General features: G+C 34.3%; 1 protein-coding gene across 1 annotated transcript; it reads right to left on the bottom strand.

The window, feature by feature from the left end:
• Positions 1–17828: 17828 nt before the first annotated feature.
• Positions 17829–20166, bottom strand: LOC131047482 (chlorophyllase-2). The gene is given in 3 exon segments (XM_057981390.2): positions 17829–18585; positions 18588–18669; positions 19920–20166. Coding segments are annotated over 3 exon segments (936 nt in total). The 5' UTR covers positions 20151–20166; the 3' UTR covers positions 17829–17962.
• Positions 20167–21678: the final 1512 nt, after the last annotated feature.

Genomic DNA, 21678 nt, shown 5'->3' with positions numbered 1-21678 from the left:
GCACCAAATTTGGCGCTCGCCAAATGCAAAAAAATGACTTTTCACATTTTGCGAGTGCCATATTTGGAAGTCATCAAATGGTTTGGATTGGAAACCACCTAACCTTTGGGTTGGATGACCATTTCAGGTCTAAGACGTGTTTTTATCAGAAGATTAAAAAATTTCACATATTTTTGGTCGTGCCCTCCATCAGGTTTGCACATGTTTCAATGAAACTAAAAATAAACACTATAGAAACCTCAATCTCTCTCCTAGCTATCCAAGCATGTAATTATTTTCGCATTTTGATTTCATTAAGGCTTTAATCTATAATTTATTTTGTTAGTGTGTCCATTTTTGATCGAAAACCAACATGCACTATTTTGGGTAGAGTTTTTTACACATTCATCAGATTTTGAAGAAACTTATATTTTTAGAAACTAGACTCCATTATAAACAATTTAAAAAAAATTGATTTGTGATTAGTTATCAATGATTTTAGGGGGGATCACACTCAAATTTCTATTTTTTAGGATGTTTCCACTTCAAAAATTAGTAAAAAATCATACACTCATTTAAAAATTAGCTGAAAAATCTGGCATAAACTACCAGGTGTTAGATAATTTCTCACTGAAGCGATTTTAAAAATTCAAAAAAAAAGTTCACATTTTAGGGAGGGCCACAACAGACGCTATGTTATGTTTTTTGCATAAAAACAAGACCACTTTGTGTGGCCCCCCTTTTTGAAGCCCTTAATCTCCACCATTTTCAAAACAAATTAGTAGTTTAGAAAGTAGACTCAAAGCACTCCAATTCTTGTTCTAGTTGCATCTTCAAATTTGGAGTGTAACTATCTTCAATTTGTCGTTGAAGTTTAGACTTTGCTGATTTCAGAAAAAAAAAGTGGCATCTTAAGATTCCCTTTTCGTACCACAACTTGGTGCACATACCCATAAGCTTACACTTTGTTTGGTGCTTAAAATGAGCAACTTTTTTGATGTGTCTCAGACACTTGCCAATTTTGTTTAACCCCTTTAGAAGGTCTACCTCTCAAAGCATTATGCAAGTGAGAGGGAACGACCTAAGCGATACTTTAATCTGGTCCACTATATAAAAAAGGGTTCAATGAAAGTCATAGTCCAGCCGATATTAGCTTCTGCGATTATTGTCAATCTGAAAGGGTTTTCATATCTCCAGTATGATTGCCTTAGTACACACAAGATGCTGGAGCTCATGGATTTTGACTAGAAACTACTGTTTTTTAAGGCCAAGAATCCTACATCTGTTGGTTCAGGGAGTGTGGATTGTACTCCACAGATATCCCTCATTTACCCTTCAAAATGAGATAGGAATCCCTCAATAATAGGATCTTTGAATCTTCAAGGTAAGAGAAAAGGTGTGTCAATGTTGTGGAGGGGAGTAAGTGCCACCTAATCTCTAGTTGTCCATTTTGTCTAAGGTATTTTGTTGTGGGGACCCCATTGGATGGTTTCCTTTGTATCTTGAGTAGGCCATGTGCTTGTCTTTTAAATGTCTACAAAATATTTGATGTGATAAACTAGTAGAGTCAGTCTTGATTTGGGCCAACTTAGGTCGTTTGACATGCAACTCTTCTTTTCATAGTAATAGAAATCCAAGGCCATACTATTTGTATTGTTTTATGACTATCTGTTATCACAATTTGATCAAAATTCCTTGAAACAAATCAAACGTTTTTAGACTCCATAGGGAACTCAAAATTCGCATTCAAACATAAACCTTGTTTCATTTGTCCACAATCCCTTTCAAATTTGTCCTAAATTAATCCCATTTTCATCTAGTTTACATTTTACATTTGACCAGAACAATTTCGCACTTGTTAGTTTCCCATTTCACATTTGTCCAGAATTTGTGTCGCATCTGTCCAGTCCTAATGTTAAAACTAGTGCTTTGTAGGATCAATCAATTTTTTTTAACTAGGATCCGAATCATTTCAAAATTTGTGGTCAATGAAGCTCTTAAATTCTATAGGTGCATCTAGTTCCTCTTTTTAGAGTCATCTTAAATCCCCAAAAATCTAAAAACATAGGTGAATTTTAGTTGCATTGTCATCCCAAATTGCAAAAAAATAAAAATAAAAAATCCAAAAATATAATGTCCACCTTTGTATTCATCAACATACTCCTAGGAGTCTTCATTGCCTATACACAATCTCAGAGCAAGGAAAATCAAATATGTGAAGATGCAACTTTCAATCATGAACAAAATCACCTACCTATATCTAGAAACAACTCATTCCAAAGTGATTATATCATTCCATATCTATCTTATGTGACTCCACAACAAGCAGTAAATCCAATAATGACATCTTTCGAGTTTACTTCGAAGGGCTATCTATAGTACAAATCTAAGCTAATCCATTTCTCTATACACATCCCTTGTACAATTCAAAAATCCTAGATCCAAGGCCTCCATATGCTCCTTTCCCAAGCAAACCTACTTTTGAGAATCCTATTTCAGATCTAGTACCATCATGCCAAAACATTGAATCCATTCAAGAATCCCTTGTACCTATTCAAACTCCTACCCCATGTCAAGAGGATAATCTAAAGTATGAAGAATCAAGTCCTAGAGAAAATAAAGATAAAAAACAAACCTTTGCATCCCATCCAATTTTTGACCAAGATCCCATCTCTCAAGTGTCTTATGATAATCCCCTCATCCCTTTTTATTCTATCCAAGATTATTCACTTCCACCTCAACATAAATGTTTTCTTTCAAATCCCATTCATAATCCATTCCTTGAGCAAGATCATGATATTCCTTCCATCCTTTCCAATAATTCCATTCAAAATCAAGAGAAAAATGAAAATACCAATGATCGTATTCTAATTCAAGATCAAAGTTTCCCTTCACCTCCATGTCATAACCCTCCATATCCACCTCAAGATCCCATCATCCCTTCTTATCCCCCTCTTGCTCCTAATATTCCACAAGATCCCATTGCCTCTACCCAAGTTGTTCATGAATCCCCTACATATCAAATCCATGTGTTCCTCCACTTTCATTTGGGCATGTCTACTTCATGATCCTATCGTTCCTTCCATACCATATCATCCTCAAAATGGACTTGCCTCTTGTTTAAAAGCAACATGTATCCCATTGCTAAAAAAATTTATCAAAAAATGCATTATCAAGGCAAAGGGTTAGGCCTATATGAACAAGATATATTAGAATCCCTCCATATCGAAACAAATCTTAATTATCATGGCCTCGGCTACACAACTCACTCTCAAAACATTGGTGTCCCTACTAAATCCCACATTTATCCATCTAAATCCAAGCATGCACATTCCCAATTCTCCAAATCCATTTTGGGTCCTTGTATCCCAAAATCAAAGCCTTACTCCCTTCCATCCATCTTATGACCCTACATCCCTCCATCCACTATCCATATGATCCCTAGCTCACAATCCAATTACCCTATCATAAATCAAGATCAACAAAGGCACCCATCTTTGAGCAGCTTCCAACCATCTACATACATCAACCCATCTAAAAGACTTCCATATCATTCCTATTCATCCATGACTCTCATTCCCTTTGGAAGCAATTTGGATGCCAAGCATAAAATCCATAAGTCCAGAAATCCATATCCATCAAAAGATCAACATGTCCCATCTAAAAGATATATAAAAAGAGAGTGTGATCTGAAATGTGATGAACAAAACAGAGTGCATAAAAAGAAAAAAAAATCTTGATAAAGAATTACAATGAAAAAAATGCATAAAAAGATAAAGAAATCTTCATAATGAATCAGAGAGAGTGTGATCTAAAATGTGATGAAAAATGGAGAGTGCATAAAAAGAAAAAGAAATCTTGATAAAGAATGAATCAAAGAGTGATCCGAAGTGTGATTCAAAAACTCTCGCACAATTGAATCGAGAAATCTAAATTATTGATCCAATAGAATGTAAAAATCTTGATAATGAATCAGAGAATATGATCTGAAGTGTGATGAAAAAAGAAAGTGCATAAAAAGAAAAAAAAATCTTGATAAAGAATAAATCAGATAGTGTGATCGGAACTGTGATCCAAAAAATCTCACCCTAAATCGAGAAATCTAAATTATCGATCCAAAGAGTGTAAAAATCTGAAATTAAGTAGAAGATTTCCGGTGAAACATGTGAGGGGTCGGGAGTGAACAAATCGGAGGAAGAGTCAGCCAGCTGAGGAGCGAGAGGAAGCACGGGCAGACTGGATGGAGTAGGAGAGGGAGAGTCGTGGTGGTGCTTTCGTTCCTTATGCTTGCCACAAGAAGAATGAGGATAGAAGAAATCCACGCTAGATAAAAAATGGGAAGAATGAGGATAGAAGTAATAACATATTTGTTAAATTATGTATTTTTATAAAACAAAATGGCGAAGGAGCGAAAAAATGTAGGTGCGCTCCAAGTAGGCTCCATAGGATCTAGGGTTTGAGGTTGGGCTCAGCTTTTTAGGGAAGGATGAGGAAAATCCAGGAGTAGATTCACTAGAATTGGCAAGGAGTAGAGAAAATCTTTGCACTTTCAAAAGGTTTTTTTGTAGTTGATTTCAAGTGTGAAGATAGTAGGGATTGGATTCTATAGGATTTTTGCTAGGAAATAGAGGGAGATCACATTTATGTACTAAGATGGACTCCCAGTTTTAATCTAAGGATTATGAATCTTGCGAATGGGCTTTTGTGGATTCGGTTATACAATTCGTCGTTGAATAATGATCTGGGGATTGTTTGTATAATAGTATTGGATCAAATTGTCTAGTGACTTATGACATATAAAGACAAGTATTGAATCTGATTGTCTAATGACTTACAAAAATGACTTACTTTCTCATGAAGAAGAAATTGAGGACAAGATTCTTTATCTCTAATGAGTTATACAAAGCTATCAAGGTTCTCTTCAAGCATTCTGTGCTAGCTTTGCTTAAGATAGATTAGAATAAATCAAACCTTTCTTTGGTATGTGACGAGGAGTTTAGCAATCTGGAAAGTAATGTGCAGGTTCATGATGAAGTGTAGGGAAGCGGGGAAGGTAATAAATTGTTAGGATTTAGGAACTTTAGTGAGCACATGAATCGGATTCTTGTCGTTATGAATTTTATCTACATGAAACTTGCCTTCTTCGATCATATGACGAACATAATGACTGCGAACATCAACATATTTTGACCGAGGTTGAGATGTCTGATGTTTAGTCAAAGATGACACTGCTATTATCACAAAACAAAGCAAAATCTGATTGCTTCAAACCCAACTCGCTGAACAAGAGTTACAACCATACCATCTCTTTTGCTCCCTTAGAACGAGCTATGTATTTAGCCTCCACAGTCAATTGAGCAACTGTATGTTGTAATTTTGAAGCCCAACTAATCGTTGCCCCAACAAATGTGAAAGTGTAACCTAAAGTAGACTTTCTTTTGTCTAAATCTTCGGCAAAATATGAATTAGTAAACCCTTGCCAAATTGCCTTGCCCTTCCCAAACCATAAGCAAAACTAGAAGTACCCTTGAGATACCGCAAAATATACTTGATCGCCTCCCAATGTGATTTGCCCGAATTAGCCATAAATCTGCTCACCACTCCCACGACATGAGCAATGTCTGGACGAGTAGACACCATAGCGTACATAAGGCTGCCAACTACAAATTTGTATATAATTTTGTCCATAAAATCCTTATCTTCTTGTGTTTTTGGACACAATTGAGAAGACAACTGAAAATGAGAGGCTAAGGGTATGCAAATAGACTTAGCATCCGCCATACCAAATCTGTCCTATACTTTTTTAATGTAGTCTTGCTGAGATAGTTTGAGTTCTCTCTTTTTTCTATCCCAAAAAATAGTCATCCCTAGAATCTTCTTTGCTGCCACTAAATCTTTCATGGCAAATTCCTTTGCTAAGTGAGTTTTAAGTTCACTCATGATCTTCATGCTTGTGCCGGCCACTAGCATATCATCCACATAAAGGAGAAGTATGAAAAATTCTCCATTAGGAAGCTTTTTAAAATAGATACAAGGATTAGACTCGCTACGAGTAAACTTGCGATCAATCATGAATTTGCTAAATTTAAGATACCACTAGCAAGGGCTTGCTTAAGCCCATACAAACTGCATTTCAATCTGCAATAGAGATGTTCCTAACCCTTTTTAATAAATCCTTCAGGCTGATGCATAAATAGTTCCTCATCAAGATCACCATGGAGAAATGTCGTCTTCAATCCAGCTGTTCAATCTCAAGATCCTAGGCTGCAACCAATCCCAATACTGCTCGGATGGTAGTCATTTTGACTACTGGCAAGAAAATTTCTTTGAAATTGAGGTATTGTTGCTGAGCATATCCCTTGATAACTAGTCTTGCTCAAAATCTTTTGTAACCACCAACTTCATCTTTTAATTTATACACCCACTTATTTCTTAATGTCTTTCTATCAGGTGGAAGTGGCACCAAATCCCATGTCTGATTTCACAATAGTGCATCCATTTCTTCACACATTGCAGTGTGCCAGTTATCACAATCTACAATTTTAATAGCTTCTTTGTATGTTTCAGGCTCTCTTTGATCTGAAATTAGTAAAGTAGGCTCAACTTCTTCACAAAACAATAAGTCATAGTCGGAGAACTTTATAGGAGGTCACCTCTGTTTGGTAGATTTTCTCAATTGACTCTTTGGTGGAGTAGTGGAAACATTCGATTTATGTGTTCTCTGTGAATCGATGTCACTCCTATTTAATAAGTGATTCACACTGTTAATTTCCCTATTAATTTTCCTGTCTATAGGGCAATCAATGGCTTGTGGATTTTTATCCATGTTGGGTGCAGGCAGATTGCGAGAGGATGAATCCGCAGAAATGTTTTCCACATACTGCGTTTGGTGAGTGTGCGGGGAGCTGGGAGTTGTGGGAGAATCCTCCACGGTCTGCATGGGAGGATGTCTCCACTGCTATTTGATCACTAAGGAGGAACCTATAGGGAGCCCACGTGAAGACTACTACGTTGGTTGCGTTGTGTGCCCAGCGGGTGAGTGTGGAAGCCCAGCAAGTGGTGGGGAGGGTGGGTCATTTTTTGTAGGAACCAGTGGAGATGCAGACCATCGAGAGGGGCACCCAACAAACTAGGGATAATGTGAGCCAAAGTTCTCACTATATGGGTGTCCCACCACATCTTCTTCAACGTGAGTGCTAGCTCATGGAAGATGTGCTTTGTTCTGCAGACCCCCAATTTCAGAATTAAATGGAGAGCAACCATTATAAGCACTCTCTTCATCATTCTCATTCTAAGAATTGTATTCTACCATGGTAGACGAAATAGGGGCTCCCATTTGATGAGGCAGAACACTGGTAGCATAATTTTGAAATAGAGACATAGGGACATATTCTTTTTCAGGTTTATTGGAATCTTGTAGTGCGGGGAAGGAAGTCTCATGAAAAATTACATCCCTGCTGTGAACAATTCTCTATGAACCGGATCCCACAATCTGAAAGAAAATTGCTCTTCACCATACCCCACAAAAATGCATTTCAGTGACTTTGGATCCAATTTGGTTCATTTCTCCTTGGGTATATGCAAGAAGGCTTCACATCCAAACACATGAAGATGAGAGTATGAAATCCTCTTCCCTTGCCATTCCTCTTTCGGAATACCAAAATCCAGTTTAGATGAGGGACTTCAATTGATCAAATACATTGCTATGTTACAAGCTTCTGCCCAAAATTCCTTGTCTAAACCTGCATTTGATAACATACATCGTGCCTTTTCAAGAATTGTCCTATTCATCCTCTCGGTTGCACTGTTTTCTTGAGGAGTGAAAGAAACAACTTTAATTCTTATAATCCCATTATTAGCACAAAAATCATCAAATTCATGTGAACAAAATTCTCCACCATTATCTATTTGTAAACACTTAATCCTATGCCCAATCTGATTTTCAACTAAAGCTTTGAAAATTTTAAATTTTGAAAAAATTTCAGATTTCTTAGAAAGCATATAAATCCATACTTTTCTTGTACAATCATCAAGAAAGCTGACAAAATAGTTAGCTCCTCCAATGGAGGTTACCTTGGTAGGCCCAAAAACATCCAAGTATACAAGCTCCAATGGTGTTGTCTTTGTGTCACGCCCACCTTTCAAAAAACTAACTCTCTTTTGTTTGCCATAAAGACAATGTTCAAAAAAGGCTAAGTCAACAAGTTTGAGGCCCGAAAGTTGATTTCTTGTGTGCATAACATGGAGTCCTTTCTTGCTAATATGCCCAAGTCTTTGATGCCAAATATCTGCTTTGCTGTCCTCAATCACCATTGCAACTCCCACTTCACCATGAGTCTTAAATATTTATAGACTACCCACTTTATTACCATTTGAAATCAGCATGGTACCATGAGTTACCTTCCATGTATTCGAAACAAAATTCACCTTAAGACCTTGATCAAAGGTCTGTCCAACGGATATCAAATTTCGCTTAAATTTTGGGACATGGCAAACATCTTTGAGCAGCCATGTTTTACCACCTTCTAATGGCAGCAACACATCACCTTTTCCTATAATTTCACAAGCTTTGTTATCTCCTAAGATAACATTTCCAAAATGACCTTCATGGTAGTTAATGAATGCTTCAAGGCATCAGGTAGCATGATGGGAGGCACTGGAATCAAGAACCTATGAATCTAGAGTAGTGTTGGTTGTTGAAAGGATTAGTACACTATCATCTTTATTGTAGACTGTATTTGCTTCACTGTCCCGTACCCTCTCTTGTGCCCTTTTGAAGTTTCTACAATCCTTCTTTACATGACCAACTTTGTCACAAAACCAACAATCACCATTTCTGTTTCTAGACTTCAATCTCCTTGCTTATTTTGAATGTCTATGATAATTATTTCTACCTCTATTATGGCTTCTACCTCTATTTTTGGTGCTTACCACCATTAAGGATTCACCAGATGAAGGTTCATCATTCTTTCTTCTCAAATCTTTGTTGAGAAAAGTAGCTGCTACATCATTAAAAACTAACTTATTTTTACTAGATTATGTGCTAACTGTTGTTACAACGCCATCCCAACTACTTGGCAAAAAGAATAATAGAAGAACAACCTTTCTCTCATCATCTTGTGTCATCCCCACTGAAGTTGCTTGACTAATCAATGTATTAAATTCATTGATGTGGTTTTCCATAGTGCAACCTTCCTTCATCTTAAGCTTGTACAAGTGTTGCATGATAAACACTTTATTGGTAGTCGATGCCATTTCATACATGGTTGTGAGTCTATCCCATACATCTTTTGTTGTTGCATCACTCATGACATTGAAGAGAACATTGTTGGACAGTGAGTGAAAAATTGTTGCTCTTGCCTTCTTGTCTAATTTTTCCCATTCTTCATCAACCATCATAGTTGGCTTCTTTGCTTTCCCTTCAAACACAAGTGAAAGGTGTTTCTTTATCAGCAAAGACTCCATCTGCACCTTCCATAATCCAAAGCTCTGACTGGAGAACTTCTCTATCTTAGCTTCTTCCATGATTCCGAAATTTCAACCACCGAAATCTTAACAATGATCTAACCTCGCTCTAATACCAATTGTTAGGATTTAGGAATGAATTAGAAGAGTAGAGAAAATTGAATTATGAATTCACAACATAGAAAAATGAGACACACAAATTTATCGTGGTTCGGTAATTGCTTATGTCCACACTTAAAGCAGGGGGATCAATGTATTAATAACCAAGTTTGGTTTGTACACACACAACTGCAAGCAGCTCAAGAATTCACTCCACAAAATGATATGCAACCAGCTCTTAAAGAGATTACAAATAGAAGTTGAAGAGCCAAGAGTTTTTGGCGATAAAGGGAAGGAGTTTGTTGGACTTCACTTCCAACATAAATCACCATCTTCACCTCAGAAGATTAAATTTTTAATTAATATATGAAGTTTTTTGGGATATTCAAAATTTGCTGTAAATGTTTGTCTCATAAAGGACCTGTAATGGTGTTGTTTCAAAGGGACTTTTGGTCCTCCTGCCATGGTTCTATTCTCCGAGGGTTTGTTTAGGAAAGTTGGTCAACTATGGTAAAGTCTTGCTACGAATACTTGGTGGCTAGAAACAATTTGGGTGAGAAAGATGGTGTTTTGAAGGATTTTTTCCTTCCTCTATTACTACCATGTTGTGTTCTTCAAGGGCTTGCTTCAAAAAATGTGGTGGATAGATATGTAACAAGATGATGGTTGAAGGCTTCTATTTTTGTTCTTGCCCTAAAACAAATTGTCCCACTCTGTTGTACGGAAAAGTGATAATTTGATATTTGGAGGGGCCTTTTGATCTTCCCTGTTTTGGATATCTAGTTGTTTTGGAAGGTTATTCTGACCATTTTGCATATATGGTCATAATATGTTCATGGCCCAAGTGAATTAATTTTTGGCAGGTTTTGATGATGAATGATCTGGCTATATGGAGTTCTAATATTGATGTGTGATTTAAGTCGATCATTCTTAAAGAACACACATTAAGCAACATATTAAGTTTAGCAAATGTGTTTAACTTTTTTAAGTCTAGAAGTCAAAATTTAGTGTGTGTGATTTCAGCCGTCTGATTAATAGTAAAAAATAAGATAAGATAAACATAAATTTTGTTATAGCTGAATTAAGCTTTTTATATTTTGAGAACTTTTGCTAATATATAAATATGGGGTTTGCCTCTTTTATTTTTTTAATGAGAACAACGATAAAAAATATATAATAAAATTTAGAGTCTTTCCATGATCACCAATATGTATGCATAAAATCAAAACTTAGTCAAGAAATAAAATAAAAATAATAAAAAATTTCATATTTAAAAAAAAAAACAAAAAACAAAGCTTAGTATTAAGTATAAACGAAATTCGAAAAACAACATTCAAATAAGTAAGGTTTCTAAAATCAAATTCCACGATGAAATAGAATTCTTAATGCTTTTGGAATGTGGTTGCTCAAATATACAATCAATAATTCACTTCAAAATATTTGTAGAATATACAGACAATTTTACTCCCTCTTAATTTTGGAATGATTGAAGATCTATTTATAAAAAAAATAGCTAGGAGGATAGATGGCTAGGGTTTTACTGATTGATATATGTTAGAAATAAATTGAGACTATTTTTCTTGAATCAAGAAGGTGAAAGGTGTTGATTTATTTTGTGTAAGATGAATGAATGATAATAAACTAGCTAAAAATAGAAATATTTATAAACAATTAGTTGTAGCAAAAAATATAAGAAAAATAATTTAGTTGATCATTTATTTTTGAAATCATTGAAAGGAAATTTGATTATTTAAATAATTAACAATGTGAGGTACAAATTAAAAATATTTAATTAGATGCAAAATAAACTAAAATTAGATGATATAATTATTTAATTAATCAACAGTGAACTAGATTAATTAAAGAATATAACTATCTAATTAATTAAAAATTGTCTAGATTGATAAATAAATTACCACTTTCTAACAAACATTTAATATGATAACAACTAGCATCCCATTATAACTATAAGGTCATTTCTATTGATGCAAAGGATAATAAAAGATCAAAGTGAATGTGTGATAGTGCGACTACAATAATTTCTTTTTTTTTAAGCAACTATTTAAATTAAATATTTAAGTAATAGATATAATTAGCCATCTAAGATATTGCCTAATTGAACAAAACAACTTGATAATATGGCAGAAGTTTGAAACAACTAGAAGGAATTCATCGTCATCATGAAATGATGTGACATGAAAACCTAATATGTTGTTAATAATTTGTTTCTTAGATAATATTATGGATCAGTAGGGTCAACTTATTTCATGCCCTCTCTAAAATTGGCATGGAAGTAAAGATATACAAAGAATTGCTTAACAAAAACTATGACATGTTTACATCTAAACCATGTTATTCAACCTCCATAATCATCCACCAAAAGTGCCTCGACCTTCCAATATAGTTAGGGTCAGGGAGTTTTTAAAGCCTTTTCAACAAACTAGTTTTTTTTATATCCTCCCTTGATCAGAGTATTCCATTACAATAGTGAGCTTTAAGACATTTTGATTTTCACCAAACAGTGTAGGTATCTTTTCTTTGTTTTTGAATTTTACATATCGTAAAATCATGAAATTTTGTAAAGTTCGTGTGCTTTGTCTATTCTTACACATTTTGTCTTATCTATGCTACAAGATTTGACAAAATCTTCCTATCATTTTGTTGATAATAAAGTAAAGAAAATATAATAAAAATAATAGATTTAAACAAAACAATTGTAGATAAAATGGAGCATACTCATAATGAAATAACATATAGATTATTTGTTTTTTCAGTATAGCTACACCAACAAGAAAGGTTAGTTTGACCTCTTTATTAGATGAACTATAGAAATACAAGTTCTTCGATGATAGAAATACAATAATAATTTTTTTTAGAAATATATATAGAATAAGTCTTTTGGGGAATCATATAAGAAAAGAATGTGAAGGGGTAGTTAATATGATTGTTGGACTTTAAATTAAAGCTTTGCGATGCACCTTCCTTTCCAAGCTTATCATCACAATTTTGCCAAACCAAGAGAAGCTTTTTAGAACTCCAACATCTATTTGGGAATGACCTTGGTAAATGCATCAGTAGTAAGATTTAAAATAGTATGTATCTTTTCCAACTTTTTAAATCAAGATATATAACTAGATCTAGATTAGCTAGAAAAAATACTAGTTACAATAAATATTTAAAATAGTAAAAATAGGCACTGACCATTTCATATGTACATGTCATATTGTTTCTTTTTTCATTTCATTACTAATAAAATAATAATATACTTTGTCCACATTTATTTAAAATTCCTAGCAAAAATATTGGTTCCCAAAATATCCAAATAATAAATGCCAAAAACAATAATAATTGGTGCCAATGAATTCATAGTTTAGGCATTGTTCTCTCTACATATGTGCTTAAACTCTTAAATGCAACATTAGGAAACCATATTTATGAGAAAGGTAGAGAATAAAATATTAACAAAAAAGAATATGTTTCTCCTCTACAATTAAAATATTCACCACTTAGGGACATCAAAACATTTCAAAGATACCTAACAGTCTGTAAAAACATTTGGAGAACCCTAACAACCCTGTTCTCCATGAGGGACTTATTGTCCTTATCATGGAGCACACTAAATCCCTTGAAATTGTGCCCCCTCTTGCTAAGACTGGCCCGCAGACTAATATCTAGGATGTCTCTAACTCGGAAATGGACTTGAAAGAAAGTGGGGTTCCTATTGATGACCCTGAATATGAACCTATGGATGAAGGGGAAATGATGGTCACCCCTGGGACGTTCGACAACAAGAATCCTCGCAGATGGGCGGATAGAAAATACAAAACCACCAGCAAACTGATCTCCAAGGCTGAGCCCCTCACCAAAAAGAAAAAGCTAGCGCCTAAGGACCACAACCCAAAGATTATGGAGTAAGGGATTAAACTGGACATTGGACTATCAATGTCTTGAAAGAAAAACAGGGGACCATAGCCAATGAAGAGAATAGTGAGAATCAGAAGACTGGTAATCTGATGAATCTAGTTATGGAAGCTACCAAAAGCCAGGAGATCTGCTGGAAGTGAGTTGAGTGCGAAATTGATACCCTCAAAATGGGGGTTAAAGAGATAATTGATATATTTACTGCTTCCCTTGGGCCCAACAAACCGAAAAAACTCATGATTATGACACATAAACTCTCCCAGGACATTGAGGTGATGAAATGCAATCACGAACAAAGGATTGATAATGTGGAGCAATCCATGGTAGAGATTAAGAAAAATCTCAAGAACTTGGTTGACATAGGAAAAGAAGCCATGAACAACAGTATTAAGGGGCTTGAAAAGATTAATGCCATGGTTGCTGATTATAGATCCTACCATAGTGAACCAGTGAAAGATCTTGGAGGAGATGATATGGCTGTTGGAGACAACAAAACCACTGGACCCAATTTCAAAACCAGGAGCAGAAGCAGCAACAAGGGCACCTCTAGATTCATTATGGAGGAGCTGGAGGAAATCAACAAGATTTCCATCCAAAAGAACAAGGATCTGGTGCTCTCTCTTAATTGAGAGATTTTTCTTTTGTTTTTTCTTATTTGTCCGTGTTTCCTTTGTTTCCGTGACTGCTTGGCGTTGCTCCCTTGTTTTGATGTTGTTTCATGTCTGTTGGCTAATGGCCGACTATTGTAAAACTTTTGGTTTCAGGTCCATGTAAAACCCGTTTATCTTTATCAAAAACATTTCAAAGATACCTTGACAACTAGGATCTAACATCATTATTAAAATGTCTCATGTTACTTCATTTGTAGTCTCACACATCAAGAGATAACTAGATGTAGAATGCCTAGAAAAAAAGTTGGTTACCAAAATATCCAAATAATAAATGCTAAAAACAATAATAATGGGTGTCGAAACCATTTCATATGATGGCTAAAGGATAAGGTTTAGGCATTTTTATCTCAACTTATGTGCTAAAATTCTTAAATGGATCATTAGCACATCACATTTATCAAAAAAGTAGAGAATCAAATAGTAAAAAGAAAGAATATGTTTCTCCTCTACAATTAACAACATTCACAACTTAGGGACATGAAATCATTTCAAAGAGACCATGACAATTAGGAGCTAACATCATTATTAAAATGTCTCATCTTACTTTATTTTTATCCTCACAAATCAAGAGATAAATAGATGTAGAATGTCTAGAAAAAAATATTGATTCCCAAATATCTGAATAATAAATGTTGAAAACAATAAAAATGGGTTCCAATAATTTCATCTACTGGTTAAAGAAAAAGGTTTAGGCATTGTTCTATCAACTTATGTGCTAAAAATCTTAAATGGTTCATTAAGATATCATATTTATTAGAAAAGTAGGGAATAAAATATTAACAAAATAGAATATGGTTCTCCTCTACAATTAAGAGAATTCATGACTTAGGGACATGACATCATTTCACAGATACCATGACAACTAGGAGCTAAATCAATATTAAAAAGTCTCATGTTGCTTATTTTGTAGCCTCACAAATCAAGAGATAAATAGATGTAGTATGCTTAGCAAAAATATTGCTCCCAAAAATATCCAAATAATAAATCCTAAAAATAATAAAAATGGGTTTCAATCATTTCATATGTCAGTTAAGGATAATTTTTAGGCATTTTTCTCTCAACTTATGTTCTAAAACTCTTAAATAATTCACTAGGATATTATATTTATTAGAATAGAAGGGAATTAAAAATTAACAAAATAGAATATGGTTCTCACATCATTGCAAAGACACCTTGACAACTAGAAGCTAACATTGTTACTAGAATCTCTCATGTTATTTCTTTTGTAGCCTCACAAATTAGGAGACAACTAATATAGAATGCCTAGAAAAAATACTAGTTACCATAATATCCAAATAATAAATGTTGAAATCATTTCATATATACATGCCATATTGTTGATTTCACCATTTCATTACTAAGAAAGATATACTACATTTTTTCCACAAAGATATGACATTTATGCATTTATATAAATGATTACAATATTATGTAAGAGTGTATACCAAAATTAAAAGTTATCATTATCTCAAGTTAACTCCACTAGGAGTTTAATCTTATTGAATGATATAATAAAATAATATACCATATTGAATTATATGCATATTTTGTCAAGTTAATACTTAAGTGTATCCACCGTCACTGATATGACAGAAGGATTTGCCATCGTTTCATCCAAAATCCAAATTAGTAAGATTTAAAATATGAATTTGTGTAGTAAGACCCTAAACAACAATTTATTGAACTTGGTTAAAGACCATTCTAGAATTTAATATAGGAATCCCACTTAGTGAAAAATGTAAAGAAAGGATAGGTCCTACCCTACAAGAAAAGTAATGGAAGCCAAGATAAATATAGCGAATTGGAATCATTATCTTATTTAGCAAGATTTGATATAAGAATTTGTCTAGTAAGACTCTAAAAAACAATTTGTTTAACCTTTTTTGGGTCAAGAAAAGGTCAAAGCTAGCAATTTATTTAACTTCATTAAAGGAGATTGTAGAATTTAATATAGGAATCCTTCTTAGTGTAAAATGGAAAGAAAGGATAGGTCCTACCATACAAGAAAGGTAATGCAAGCCAACACTTAGTGACTTGACATCATTTGAAAGACACCATGACAATTAGGATCTAACATCATTATTAAAATGTCTCATGCTAACTCTTTTGTAGCCTCACAAATCAAGAGCTAACTAGACGTAGAATGTCTAGCAAAAATGTTGGTTACAAAATATGTAAACGATAAATGTTAAAAACAATAGAACAGGGTGACAACCATTTCATATCATGGCTTAAGGATAAGGTTTAGGTATTTTTCTCTCAACTTATGTACTAAAACTCTTAAACAAATCATTAGGACATCATATTTATCATAAAAGTAGAGAATAAAACACTAAAAGAAAAGAATTGGTTTCTCCTCTATAATTAACAACATTCAAAACTTAGGGACAAAACAACATTTCAAAGATACCATGATTATTAGGAGCTAACACCATTATTAAAATGTCTCATGTTACTCCTTTTGCACCCTCACAAATCAAGAGATAACTAGATGCAGAATGCCTAGAAAAAATACTACTTGCCAAAATATCCAAATAATAAATATTGAAAATAATAAAAATGGGTGCCAATCATTTCATATGTTGGTTAAAGGATAAGGTTTAGGTATTGTTCTTTCAATTATGTGCTAAAACTCTTAAATGGTTTATTAGGATATCATATTTATTAGAAAAGTAGGGAATACAATAATTACAAAATAGAATATGGTTCTCCTCTACAATTAACAACATTCATGAATTTGATATATCTTTCTAATCTTGTTGGCGTCTGTTTAGTGTTGGTTGCTAGGTGTCTTTGATCTATATGCTTGCAGCGTCCCTTTGTTGGTTCCGGATCCATGTGTTTTCTGGGGGTTTCAGGTCCCTTCAAACCTATGTATGGGGTTCCTGGTCCCCTCAAAACCTGTTTATCCTAATAAAAAACTCAAAAACAACATTCATGACTTTGGGACATGACATCATTTCAAAGACACCATGATAATTAGGAGCTAAGATCATTATTAAAATGTCTCATGTTACTTTATTTTTAGCTTCACAAATCAAGAGATAATAGATGTAGAATGCCTAGCAAAAATATTGCTTCCCAAAATATCTAAATAATAAATGCTTAAAATAACAAAAATGGGCGCCAATCATTTCATATGTCAGTTAAGGGATAGGATTTAGCCATTGTTCTCTCAACTTAGATGCTAAAATTTTTAAATAGTTCACTGGGATATTATATATATATCAAAAAGTAGGGAATAAAAAATTAACAAAATAGAATAGGGTTCTCACATCATTTCAAAGACACCTTGACAACTAGGAGCTAACATTGTTACTAGAATATCTCATGGTATTTCTTTTGTAGTCTAACAAATTGGAACAACTTAAATCACACACACTAAGCTTATACTTCTAGGCTTAAAAGTGTTAAATACTTAGAATTGAATGACATTTTTTAGGCTTAATATGTTGCTTAATGTATGTTGTCACACTACGAATGCACTTTTAGGCTTAAAAGCGTTAAACGCTCAGAGTTGACTAACATGCTCTAAACTTAATCTGTTGCTTAATGTGTGTAGTTTAAAACTGGCCTCACAAATCAGGAGATAAACTAATGTAGGATGCCTAGCAAAAATACCGATTACAATAATATCCAAATAATATATGCTGGAATTATTTCACTAGAAAAGATATACTAAATTTTGTCCACTAAGATATGACATTTCTCCATTTATATAAAAGATTACAATAATATGAAAGAGCGAGCATATATAGAAATTAAAAATTATCTTTGTCTCAACTTAAACCCACAGATGATATAATCAAATAAAGTAGCAGCTTAAATTAGACGCATATTTTGTCAAGATAACGCTCAGGAGTTTCCACTGTCACCGGTATGATAGAAGGCTTCGCCACCAATTCCTCCAAAATCTCAGTCTCCTTGTTCAGATATGCCTTGAGAAAAGCCACCATGATTCCTCCAGTGAAGCTGCGCATGGGTTCCCTCGCCGTCCCGTGTTTACACGCAAATTGTATCAGTCTATCCACAAGCTTTCCCATCACTCCCTCCAGCTCATCATTCAACAAGTCCATGTGACCGTACTCCTTCGCCACGAAATGATAAGCCGGAGCGCAGCACTCTGCGAAAAAATCGACATGGTTCACGCCCGCCGGAGCGCAGGCAGGAACAAAAAAATTCGCTTTCTTAGAGCCCAAACCCGATCCTATAACCAACGTCGGAGTATTTCCTGGAAATGAATGGTCTTCGTATGTTAAAATCGGCGGCGGAGTCTGCTTGTTGCGACCCGTTCCGTCGACGGGATCGATTCCCAGGAGCGCTGCGCACGGCAATGGAGGGAGTGAGGTTCGACCCAGCACCGCCCCGAAGGCCACTTTGCCACCCCGGCTGTGACCGGCGATGGCCAGTTTTTCGAAATCCGGCTGGACTTTTCCCGGCAGATAGTAAAAAGCGCCTCGTACAGCCACTCCGTGACGGCCACCGTGTCTTCTATTTCTCCAGTGGCGTCCGCTACGCACAGTGACGAGTTCATCTGCATTCAGGTATACTGTCAATCATATATGTATACACCAACAGACAGTTAACATCGAAAGCAAGTGAATATAATTGGATCAACTATTCTTCGAAACATTAAAACAATATCAGAATTCCGTAACAATCAAAACCATGTATATAAAAATTTGCAGCTAAAACAGAATATAGATCTAGTTGGAAAACGAAGAAAAACTTGCATAAAACAGATTAAGAACATAGCTGCAAATAATAATGAAATTTTATTATTGACATTGGCATATCTGTAAAAGTTACAAAGAAATGCATGTAGTTTCTGAAAATGCGTTAATAGTTTAACTAGAAATTACAAGGTAGGGGAGGAGTTAAAACTCTTTAATTAGCTTACATGCACAAATGCATATGCATCATTTGTTGTTTGTAAGTTACGCTAGGAATATAAATGTTAAATACATTAACTTCCCTTTTAAGTCTAATTAAGGAGAGATATGGGATGGGTTGTTACAACGTCGTCACGATAAGAACCAAATTAAGAAGAGAAATGGAAAAAATTTAGTAACCATTTATTCAATGTAAAGAAGAAAGCTACAATTCCTGATGAATAACTATGAATGATTCCACATTACAACACGATTATATTAAAGTCATAGAAACCATGCATGAGTACCTCTAGGATACTCTGGAATGCTCAAAAATGCAGATGTTCATATTCTACACTGTTCAAATGGACGAACAGACAGATACACGATCTATATCGTATGAAGACAGAAAAATATGATTCTAAGAAATATGCTCCAAACTAAAGAACTACATAGATGTCTTCCAATTGATATGATGACATTGTTTATCCAATGCTCAATATTTTCCCATTAGAAAAAAACCTTAGAAGCGACTCTAGAATCTCATGTAAACATTTATAGCTAATCCTCCAAAAAAGAATATAGATCTAGCTGGAGAAAGAAGAAAAACTTGCAGATAACAGAACAAAAACAGAACTGCTGAGAATGAAAATCCTTTTAATCATTCACAATCTGTAGAAATTACAAAGATTAGATAATCTCAGGGGCAAAAATTATGAAGGAAATGCATGTAATTTCTGAAGAGGTGTAAGAGTTAAACTGAAATTACGATGGAACCAAAACAAAGCATGCAACCAAAACTTCTCCGTAAATTACAAAACAAACAAGAAGTTACACGGTCAAACGGGAAGAATTTATGCGCTAACAAAAATTTCAATGATTATAGAGTTTTATATGCAGAGTATTATATAACCTGGGGAGCAACTGTGATGTATCCATGGGAAGCAACGTGTTGGAGAAGTTGAGTATAGTAATTATTATTGAGATAGAAGCCGTGGAGGAAGAGGAGGACAGGGTAGTTTCCTTGTAGAGAAGGGACAACCAGCTGGAGGGGCTTGGGAGGGGACCGATTATCATCGCCTTCAGACACTGTAAGGATATCAGTGTGCAGAGGGCCTTGCTTGAACACTTCTTCCACCTTCATTTCTGTATACACAAGGATGAAGTGAGGAGGGATGTTTGTACACGCTCAAAAGTTTCTATTTATAAGGAAAAATATTATTGGGAAGCACATTATAACGTGGGTCTTCTGGGTAAATAGATTTGTTTAGAGATGCAAAGATTTTTTTTATCCAATATGGAGAGTTTGCAATATAAACATAGATTTTATAGACTTTGAATTCTTTTAAACAAAATAATCTATTTTTAGTGGAGGTATGTTTTTGGTGTCTGATAAATGTAAACGTAGCATCCTGAGAAAACGAGAACACAATTTAGTGTGCTGTTTAAACTTTAAACCAAGCCCTGTCATATAAATTAGTTGATTATTCTGTTGTCTAATATAGCATTAGAGCATTAAATAGCTGTAGGTAGGTGAAACATTTAGTGGTGATTTCGACCTATTGCATTTTGTTTAAAATGCATCAGTCTTACAACCCACAGATTGGACCATACAACTCTCCAGCTTGTGAAATTAACGAACAAAACGAGTGCTATCCGATAGCGATAGAATGAGACGTGAACCCATAGATTCAACTTTTGTAGGAAGAAAATAAACAAGTGTAGCTCAATAATTGTTGGGAGATAGGACTTTAATGCACCTTATCAAGCATTCCTCGTGCTGTGCGTGGGATTTTGTTTTCTCTCTCTCTCTCTCTCTGCCATGGGGTTTCTTGTCGCAGTTTTACGTAGAGGCGGGACCAGTGTTGCCTCGTACTTTTAGGGAATAAAATCAGCATAAACTAATTTAGATTAATGGTTTGTGAGCTTTGAATGGTGATCCGTATAAATCATAATTTTAGTTCTAATTTTTTATCTTTTTTAAATGAATAAGTGTAGTAGTATTATAGAAGTAATATTACACATTTTTAATAAAGAAATGGGTATATGTATATACTTTTATAAATTATGAAAATTAGTAGATGTATTCATAAGAAGAAAAGAAAAGAAAAAGAAAAGGAATGGGTAGATATAAAATCACATCTTTACAATTCATGGAGGACATACATCTAACTTATGAAATATATGATTTAACAAGTTATTCAGTTGCAACAATAGTCCAAAAATGGGGGAGAAGAGTCTCAATCACTCAATTTATTATGTGAATGTCAATGAGGTTTAAAGTATTCATGGGTGGTCCCCAACCCTCATCATCCTTATCTTTATCATCATCTTATCACACTTGGTACAATGGGATTGAATAGTTTTCCTACATATCCTAAATTCTTCCAGTTTTTGAAGACTAGCATTCTTTATGTCTTTTCATAATGCCTATCCATCATATTTGTTTATAATAACTCTTAATTATTGATTGTATTCCCATAAATTTTCGCTTTCTTCCATGATATTTTACTCTTTTCTAGTTGATTTAGGCATATTAGAGGTATTTTAAAACTATTTAAGTGATATAAAATTGATATGTGGGTCTAAAAATAACCCAAATGGCATCGAAACCTTTTGTATTCTACCAACACTCATAATATATTTTTAAGTTAGGGAATATCGCTAACCTT

Source organism: Cryptomeria japonica, chromosome 11 (genome assembly GCF_030272615.1).
Source record: "Cryptomeria japonica chromosome 11, Sugi_1.0, whole genome shotgun sequence".
NCBI lineage: Eukaryota > Viridiplantae > Streptophyta > Pinopsida > Cupressales > Cupressaceae > Cryptomeria > Cryptomeria japonica.
This window is presented reverse-complemented; position numbering and strand designations above follow the sequence as displayed.